Source organism: Rhipicephalus microplus, chromosome X (genome assembly GCF_043290135.1).
Source record: "Rhipicephalus microplus isolate Deutch F79 chromosome X, USDA_Rmic, whole genome shotgun sequence".
In the NCBI taxonomy this organism is placed as follows: Eukaryota; Metazoa; Arthropoda; class Arachnida; order Ixodida; family Ixodidae; genus Rhipicephalus; species Rhipicephalus microplus.
Window position 1 is genome coordinate 418,190,905 of NC_134710.1, and position 10,548 is coordinate 418,201,452.

Sequence of the window (10,548 nt, forward strand, 5' to 3'; positions counted from 1 at the left end):
GGTCGGAAGCAACAACCATCGAAACGACGCTTCAGCAGAGAGCCCGACAGTACAACCGCGACGTAGCCGGTGCATCCGCAGGAGTCTACTCAGCAGGCGTCGTGGATAATCTTGACACATTGCGCGAGCTCGTCCGGTCTGTTGTCAGGGAAGAATTAAGGAAACTGCAGTCACCTGATGTCACCCCCGAGCTGTCTCTTGCTGAAGTTGTCCGAGACGAAATTCGACAGGCCATGCGGGAGCCGCGGAGTGATGTGCCGGCGACACGACGGGCGGTAACGTACTCCGAGGTGCTCAGGCGACCTACTCTGCACTGTTCGCCGATCGAGACACCAAGTACTTATGTGCAGACAATGCGCAGCCCGCCTGAAATCGTAGAGGCAACACGCACTCCACCTCGTGCGAGAGAGATGATGCCACGGAAGAGCGATGTGTGGCGAGATGCCACACGTAGGCCCTTGTGTTTCCACTGTGGAGAGGCTGGCCACCTGTACCGATTCTGCCGATATCGTCAAGCTGGTCTTAGGGGATTCGCCATCAATGCACCGTGTCCGCGAAACGGCGAAAGACCTTCCGAGATTGAAGAATACCTATGCTCACGTCGGGAATTTGACCCGCCTCGTCGTCATCAACCACGCTCACCATCCCCTATGCGCTACCGCTCGTCTAGCCCACGTCCCTTCCCAAGCACGTCTAGGCAGCGTTCGCCTAGCCCAAATCCGGGAAACTGAAGAGGGCGACCTGTGGAGGCGAGGCCGCTGGCGACTTGGGATGTGAAGATCCTCCACTGCGGTACGAGCCTGATAACGACGACTGTTTCCAGGTAAAGGAGTGCAGTACAGAGAAAATTACTTCAGACTTGCCGTTGGTGATTGACGGACTAGAGCTCAATGCTTTGATCGATACTGGTGCGGATTATTCTGTGATAAGTTACGAATTAGCGAAGCGACTCAAGAAAGTTCTGACCGAATGGGGTGGACCTCAAGTACGTACTGCAGGTGGTCACCTCATAACCCCTTCCGGCCGATGTACCGCAAGGGTCATGATACGGGGCTTCACTTACGTCGGTGACTTTGTCGTCCTGCCTGTGTGCTCGAGGGAAGTGATACTGGGAATGGATTTCCTACAAGCTAATGGTGCGATTATCAATTTACAGAGGTCGAGCGTGTCCTTTTCGACGGAGCAAGCTTTAAAGGTAGCACGATCAGATGAACGATGTACCACTCCACTGCGCGTCGTCGACGATGATGTGACTGTACCGCCACGGAGCAGTATAATGGTTCTCGTGCATAATGATGCATTCAGCGACTACGAGGGTGTGGCGGAGAGCAACGTGGATGTTTTCTTGAAAAGAGGCGTTTGTGTGGCACGAGGGATTATCCAGCTGCGAAACGGGTGCACAGACATCCTCTTGACGAATTTCGGTAACGAATTCCAGCACATCGCAAAAGGGACGGCAATAGCGTTTCTTCATGAGTTCTGTGAAGTGACAGAAATATGCAGTCTTGAAACGACGTCACCGAATGTGAAACTTCCATCTGATGCCTGCGACACAATATACGTAAATCCTAATCTTTCAGAGATTCAACGTCAACAGCTATACGACCTCGTGCGGGAATTTGGCAGCTGTTTCTCCAACAGTTCAAAGGTACGGCGCACGAGCATTACAAAACACAGGATCATAACGGACGAGACAACCAGGCCGGTATGCCAGCACCCGTATCGTGTTTCCCTTAAGGAAAGGGAAGTCATCAAGAAGCAGGTACGAGAAATGCTTGAAGATGATGTTATCCAGCCTTCTAACAGCCCGTGGTCATCTCCCGTGGTGCTTGTCAAGAAGAAGGATAACACGCTACGGTTTTGTGTCGACTACAGGAAACTGAATGCTGTGACTAAACGGGATGTATATCCCCTTCCACGCATCGACGACACGTTAGATCGACTTCGGTGTGCCAAGTTCTTCTCATCACTAGATCTGAAAAGTGGATACTGGCAGATCGAGGTTGATGAACGTGATCGCGAAAAGACTGCTTTTGTTACCCCGGACGGACTTTACGAATTTAAGGCTCTCCCGTTTGGTCTCTGTTGTGCGCCGGCAACGTTCCAACGCATGATGGACACTGTGCTTTCCGGATTGAAGTGGCAGTGTTGCCTAGTGTACCTAGACGACGTGGTCATCTTCGCGGCTACATTTGAGGAGCACATCAAGCGCCTTCGGTCAGTGTTAGAGGCAATCCGTTCGGCAGATTTGACAATCAAGCCAGAGAAGTGCCGATTAGCTTTCGAAGAGCTTCGTTTTCTTGGGCATGTCGTCAGCGCCCAAGGTGTTCGCCCTGATCCTGATAAGACGGCCGCCGTCGCAAGGTTTCCGGTGCCAACAGACAAAAAGTCAGTACGGAGATTTCTAGGTCTATGTGCGTACTATAGACGATTTGTGAGAAATTTTTCAAAGATCGCAGAACCCTTAACGAGACTTACGAGAGAAGATGTGCCTTTCCAGTGGCAAAACGAGCAACAAAGCGCCTTCAACGAATTGAGAAAGAGGTTAGAAAACCCCCCGATTCTTTCTCACTTTGATGAGACAGCCGACACGGAAATACACACAGATGCCAGTAACATCGGCCTTGGATGCGTTCTAATACAGTGGCAGAAAGGTGAAGAAAAAGTGATAGCTTATGCCAGTCGGACTCTAACAAAAGCAGAGACAAACTATTCGGCCACGGAAAAAGAATGCCTTGCCGTCGTCTGGGCCATCAGTAAATTTCGGCCGTACCTATATGGTAGACCATTCAAGGCAGTCAGCGATCACCATGCGCTTTGCTGGCTGGCGAACATAAAGGAACCATCTGGACGACTAGCAAGGTGGAGCCTCAGACTGCAAGAATACGATATAACCGTCGTATACCGATCTGGCAAAAAACATACCGATGCCGACTGTTTGTCACGGGCTCCTACAGACACACCACTATCAGAAGAAGACGACTTTCCGTTCGTAGGAATTGTCGAGACCACTCAAATAGCCGAACTCCAACGTACAGACAAAGAATTACTCCCGCTTATCGAACACCTGCAAGGAATTGACGTACAAGTACCCCGTATATTTTCTCGAAGCCTCGCATTGTTCTGCCTCCGAGGAAACGTTCTCTACAAGAGAAACTTCAAGCCCAACCGCGAAAAGTTCCTGCTTGTCGTTCCAGCAACTATGCGACAAGAAATACTTCGAGCGTGTCACGATGAGCCCACATCTGGACATTTGGGTGTGACGCGAACGCTTGCAAGGATCAGTCTCCATTATTATTGGCCCAAGCTACTAGCTTCAGTGCAACACTACGTCAAAACATGCCGCGAGTGCCAAAGACGAAAAACACCACGTTCTAAACCAGCGGGCCTTCTACAACCTATAGATCCACCGAAAGCGCCTTTCCGCCAAGTTGGAATGGACCTCCTTGGACCCTTCCCGACATCTTTACTCGGCAAGAAATGGATCGTTGTGGCCACTGATTATTTAACTAGATACGCCGAAACAGACTCTTTGGAACGAGGAACGGCAGCAGAAGTGGCCCAATTCTTCGTACACAAAATAGTCCTGCGACATGGCGCTCCAACGGTTGTAATCACCGATCGCGGAACGGCTTTCACGGCGCAACTTTTGAAGTGCCTGCTCAACATGACTCACACTGTTCATAGGAAAACCACTGCATATCATCCTCAATGCAATGGCCTGACCGAACGCCTTAACAGAACTTTAGCGGACATGATATCCATGTATGTGGATGTCGAGCACAAAAAGTGGGACGAAATTTTACCATACGTCACTTTCGCCTACAATACGGCTGTGCAAGAGACCACCAAAATCACCCCATTTGAACTAGTTTACGGTCGTGCTGTTACCACAACACTGGATGCTATGTTACCAATAGACCAAGATGACTACCCCCCCGATCTTGACGACTTTCTACAAAGAGCGGAAGAAGCCCGCCAGTTAGCAAGATACCGAATACGCCACCAACACCGCATCGATGCCGACCGCTACAACCGAGGAAGACTTGACACGCGATATGACGTTGGCGACAAAGTGTGGATATGGACTCCAGTACGACGACGAGGCCTCTCCGAAAAACTCATTTCACGGTATTTTGGCCCCTACGAGATCGTACAGCGACACAATGACCTCGTCTACGAAGTCAAGCCTGCAGGCCACCTGCATTCGAGGCGACGCAATCCCACGGAGCGTGTACACATTGTACGGATGAAACCGTACTACGACCGATTCCAAACCTAGCCACCCCAATACCTTGACGTACTGCAACCTCATTTTTACAAACTTGCACACACAAAAAAAAAAAAAAACAGCCTCATCGCAAGCATCGGGGCGATGCCGCTTGAGAGGGGGGATAATGCCACGAGGAATTGTTAAGGCGCAGTACAACGCAGACGTTGTTAAAAGAGGAACGCTGACGGCATCGCTACGACTCATGAAGCCCGCCGGAAGGCACGAGCCGGCCCAGCCTGTGCACGAGCTGCTACCGAGCAGCGGAAAAGAAGAGAAGAAGAGGACGACGAGCGTTCGCTGCTTTCTCCCAGCTACTGTGTAGTTCTTTTGGCTTTGGGCACAAGTTCGCCCTTATTAAACCTTGTAAATAGGACGTCCCGGTTGTGAGGTTGTTATATCCGTTACAATATGCTTAAGGTAATGTGTATAAAAAACTTAACTGAAATGAAGCACTCTTTGCAAACACGTACACAGATTCATTATTTGAATCTATCTCATAATTCTTCAGCTCATTACAGTTTGTGGGAACAGATAAATACATGCACAGTTCTGAATGGCCTCATAGGTCACATGAGGCACTTTTTGCACTTTTTCTGAACAAAGTGCAGTGCAGTACTAGTGAACCTTCATTCATTATTTGCAAACACGTGGTGACCTTCCCTTCCAACTATCGTGTCATCGTGCTGCTAATTTCAAATCAGGTGCTTCTCACAAGATTTTCAGTTATCTGTCCAGCTGTAAACAAAACGCGTGTTATATTATAATAAACTGTAAAAGGACGGAGAAGCGTCATTGTATGCCTATAGCTATGAGTATTAGAATGAAATAGAAGTTCAGATTTTTTGTGTTAGAATGCTTCCAAATAACGTATGTGCTACTGAGCGTCGCAGAGAAGCAGAACAATCGAGAAGTGAATTATCAGGCAATACCAGAAGCACTTAATCATGCAACTTTCTTTTTAGATCACCACTGCAATGCCCGTTCAAGTTTATATCTTGTACGTGACTGGAAATGAGAACGCTGACAGCTGAATGTGTCAGCGACGGTGGTACCCGACACGGAGTCACATCGCACTGCTACCAATCAGCGCACGCTTGTTATTATCTTGGTAACACACGGAAACGATTTGCACCGAAGCCAACGAATGTTTCCGCGTCATACAATTCGCGAATACACTTATATAAGTACGTACGTTTTCACATCACGGAAATGTGTTGGCTAGTGGGAGGTTCGCTTTCAGCGATGATGAATACTGATGTTGAAAACAAACACAGTGCAGATAATAACTCCTCCATATAAACTACGCGATATTTCGGGCGTCGTATGTGGTGTCTATGTTGCGACGGAAGCTACCATAGAGTTTTTTCAGCCGATGTGCCTCGCATGTGCTAGTTCATACGAACTAGATGGTAGAGGCCTGTGCTGGATGCAGATAACACCGATCTGAATATCCTCCGCGGTAAGTGAGGGCTCACGCTCAAAGCTTCGAACCTCCACAGTCTGTTTACACTCGTTTTTAGTACAGAAAAGCATAGATCTAAGCGCAATATCACCGACATGCTCCAGTAGTCTGTGCGATGTTTTCGCTTGGCTGACTATCGCACTCGGGACCGGCGCAAGCACAGCCGACCGGCATTCACTGGATTTGTCGGCGTCGCTCAAACTCGGCACAAAACCGCGTCACGCTTGCAGCGCTCGCAGTCGTTTGTAGTTTCGTAGTAGTTCTAGCATACGAAGCGCTGTACGCGCGGCGAAAATATCAAGCCTGGCTTGATCCCTCGCACCTCCGACGGCGTCGCCGATAGGCGCATTTGATGCTTTTGACGCGTAGACACGACCATACGCGTGCCTGTGGTTGACACTTAATACGCGAACCGGCTCTGGTACTATAAGGAGTGGGGCTCCGTCCCCGCGCTGGCGACGTAAACTACGTTACCGTCATCCCGTTCTTCAAAACACACGGATTGAAAATGGGTGTCCCCTGACAAAAACTGGTGGCGTCAAGGTGACGAGACGAGGCGTTTACTTGTGCGATAGCAGAGTGACTTACACTTCGATCTTCGAGCAGCGTGTGTTCGCGGAGCGCTAGGTCCCAGAAACGACATCCGATCTGATTCCCGCACTGGCCCACTGTAAAACCGTAATGAGGAGTTTGTTTCAGCATGTGGAGAACGCTGCATATAATGGCATTTATGCACGACAATATTAAAAGACACAATTTCAGAGGGACCTTATAAGGCCCCTATCTAGATAGCGTATCTATCTATCTAAAGTTTTCTAATGTACACTATTTATTTATTTATTCATACTATAATTCTTAACAAGCTCTTACAGGAGCGGGCTCAAAATGATACAGAGTGATTATAGTTATGTGCACATCTACTGAAAAACAAGAATAATATTAATAAAAAGGGTAGTAAAACTCGGAAATTCAAAGAAAACAGAATAATTACACAGACGACTAGTGGGAACTCTGGCGCTAGTGCCTATGGGAGCTGAAACGAAAAAGGTTATACTAAATCTTTTATTATAACCTCCTTGGTTGCAATGCACGGCGCTTCAGCGAGCATGCAAATGATGGGTAGACATATTTCTTCTAATCTTCTTACTTTTCGCCTGCTTCTGGCTCCGTGTGTGTTCGTGTGGCTTGGAGGTCTTTTTTCACAAAACAAAAATCATCAATTGTTCAGTGGTTGCGCTTCATCACCTTCTACGTTTAGGTTTACCATTTCGAATAAGGTCACAAAGTTTAAAATAGTTCGTCCTTTCTTTGAAAACGAAACCGAAACCAGCCATTAACAACGAAGATTAGGCAAATTCTTGTACTGTCCATCATTCCCATGGTCCCTGAGCGATCGCAGCGCCAGGGTCTTTTCTAGTTAATTTTAGTAAACTATGTCTATCTATCTATTGAGACGCCTACGAATTTTAACTCTCTTAGCCATTACGATAATGGTATCAATACCAAAATTGGTAAGCAATATCATGACGGTAGAGCGAGCTTAACTGATTAGTCATAACATGACAATCATTAGACATGTCATGAATGTTAGGATTTACATTTCCTGGTCTCGCTGCTTTTGCGGTATTTTGGTTCACAATACTTGTTGCAAAACTGTATGGTATCACATGACTGCATGGGGAACACAAGTTAAAAACCCTAACGGGCAAATCATGACAAGAGTGATGTATATTATGACAACACGCTACACTCACGGTGCGCTCTCGGTCGTGTCAGTAACTTCCCATATACGAAACTTAGTATTACGGGACGTGAATGAATGACTAAGGTACATGACTGGTGAAAACACAATAACTCATAAGATGCCTGTCATGCTAGAACATGACTACATGCCACATTTACAATGCGCTCGCGGCCATTTCACTGGCTTCACATATAGCAAATTTTGTGTTACATGACGTCGATGGATGACGAAGGTATTTTATCGTTGCAAACACGATAATCAATAAATGCGCGTCTTGTAAAAACATGGCAAAATACCACGATCAGTATGCACTCGAGGCCCTTTCACTCGTTTCTTAGATACCAAATTTGGTATTAGGTGACGTGAATGGATGACAAAAGTAAATTACATGTCTAAACAAGATAATCATAACATGTGGGTCATTTAAAGTATGACTACATTCTACGCTTGTAGCGTGCTCCCGGCTATTTTGCTAACTCCACATATACCAAATTTGTTATCAGATGACATGAATAGACGAAGAAGATAATTATGACAGGTCTAAACATGATAACCACAATACGCCTGTCATGTGAAACATGATTACATTGTACGCTCATAGCGTGCTCTTGGCCGTTTTGCTAGTTCCGCATATACAAATATGGTATTACGAGACGTGAATGAACGACGAAGAATAATGGCAAGTTCAAGCATGATAATCATGGTATGCTTCCGTGTCATCTCAAACATGACAGCGCTCATAGCACGCTCGCGGCCGTTTCACTAGATTAACATATACCAAATTTGGTCTCTTGTATGTGAGCCATGGACGTGAATAAATGATGAAGGTAAATGACGCATTCAAACATGATAATCATGACATGGTAGTCGTGTACGAAGAATTTATGTCCGCCTCTTTACGTTGTGCTGACTTGAAGGTGACATATCAGCCTTCCTCATTCGTGCTTTGCATACCACTGATTTTCGCTGTGCGTGGGATTTACAAAGTTTTATAGACAGAATGAACTCACCTTGTACGACTATTGACTGCGTCATCTCGTAGACCTAGCGATCACGCAGAGGCAAGACGTACTCACGCTGCTGCTGCTGGTGAAGATGAAGATGATGATGATTCCACAACAATGGCTCGTACCCACTCAGGGGGATCGGCCAAGAATTGATGACTTATTTCAGTAAGATTTTTTTTTTCAATTCAATATTGAAACCACCTACCAGGAAAAAAAAGAAAGAAAAAATAAAAGACGTCCTAGGCAGAATGAAAGGAGTGCGATAGTTGTTTGTGACTTGTTCAGATCGTACAATCATTCATTAACTTGAACAGAAATCAGCGTGATTAAACAAAGCTCCTGTGTATTTTGGAATTTTCGGCAGGAATATTAATCACGCAATTAAAAGCCTAATTCTTTTACTTTCATTAAGGTACTTGCAAACTGCATAGAAATTGTTCTCGTGGCTGAATCCCAGATCGGAAGCAATCACTCTCCTTCTTCTTCTTTTTCTTCACCGCTTCTTATGGGTATTACCCATTGCAGGGTGTTGGCCCCGGCAGGTGAGTTCTTATTGTTTTTTAGCGTTTATTACACTCCCGCTGCTACTTCTTCTTCTTCTTCTTCTTCTTTTTCACCTGTTCTTATGGCTATTACCCAATGCAGGGTACAGTGTAATAGCCATACCCTGCACAACAAGATGGGGTGCAGAAGACGTTAGACAATTGATGTCTTTTTCCTACAAATCTGAATGTGCCACTGTTTTTCTAAAGAATTCGATGATTACGTAATGAAAGTCGAAACTAATAAAAGATAATAGGTACTGAAAGAATGGCCAAAACGTCTACGTGAGCCATAGAACAACGTTATCAGAGATTGCAGAGCAGCCGACAAAATAATTGTGAGAAGCGAGGGTTAAACAGCATGACTCACATGTGATAAGCTTATGCAAGTGACGAGAATTTTAGAATTTTAGCACGAGCGGGAAGTAATCACGAACTGTGATAACGAGAGGGCATCATAAACTTAGCCGAGTTAGGAACCACTATGATAGCAAATACTGCTTCGACATAGTCGTCGATTGTTCGAGCGCCTATTTGTCGTACAGAATCCAAGGTATATGTACACTGGTAGCTGTAGAAGCCCATCAATCCAGTAGTCGGCGGCTCGTGGCCTCCGTCACCATTTACGTGAGGAGAAGATATTTAACAGCAAAAAATAAACATAAAATATTACGTCACAACCGGAAGTGATAGCGACGTTGCGCATTTGCCCTACATGGCGCGAAATTAACATTTCTCTTATTGCTGACCTGCTACGTTCATTTATTATCACGCAATGTTATTGCGCCTTTATTGTATCTACCTCTTTGCATGTGAGATAAAAGAAATACAAATAACAAAGATTGAGGAAGCAATGTTATTTTATTAGCCAAGTGACGTACTTGCAATATTTAGAAGAAAGTTAGCAGAGGTAATAGTCAAACAACTGTTTACGAGCGCAAAATAATAATAGTTCGAAAAGTCGCGTTGCTGAAACCTTGAAACCCACTACAGCGAGACAGCTGTTTTGAAAATATAGCTTTGGCAGCCCTAGAGTACATTTTGTTGCTTAGCCTGTCGCGTTCACAGTCACCAAAGGCGAGAGCATGCCGGCCGTGCGCCAGCGAAAACAGTCGGCAGTCACAGAAGCGGCTATCTACACATTCTGTGAGCTAGTTGAGCTATGAAATGCACATAAATAATGAGTAAACTAGTGAAGCTACGCACGAAATCACCACGGAAAAGTGAGTGATGCCTCGTTGACCTGGTAATGTGCATGCCGAATCAAGAGAGAGAGAGAGAGAGAGAGAGTGAGAATTTATTAGAAGGCAGAGAGGTCGGCCTGAGCTAGTTCGCTCTAGCCTGCTACTCTACATAGGGGATAAAATCACGCAGAACTAAACACAAGCATATTGCCTGGATACGCCCCCACATTCGTTGGCCAATGTTACCAGACAGCCTGCATGTACCCACTGTTTATAAAACCAAACGAAAAAAAGGTGCTGAACCACAAAGACCGGCGATTCATTAAAGTGACCTAC

At 46.0% G+C, this 10,548-nt stretch overlaps 1 protein-coding gene across 1 annotated transcript in view; it reads right to left on the reverse strand.

The window, feature by feature from the left end:
• LOC142776511 (tubulin epsilon chain-like) overlaps nt 1-8,575 on the reverse strand; it is a 44,119-nt gene extending 35,544 nt beyond the window's left edge. The window contains exons 1-2 of the mRNA XM_075880314.1: nt 8,490-8,575; nt 6,324-6,403 (exon numbers count right to left, since the gene is read on the reverse strand). Coding sequence (XP_075736429.1) covers nt 6,324-6,403; nt 8,490-8,514 — 105 coding nt within the window. The 5' untranslated portion in view covers nt 8,515-8,575. The remainder of the gene's footprint in view (nt 1-6,323; nt 6,404-8,489) is intronic.
• Between the last annotated feature and the right edge of the window lie 1,973 nt (nt 8,576-10,548).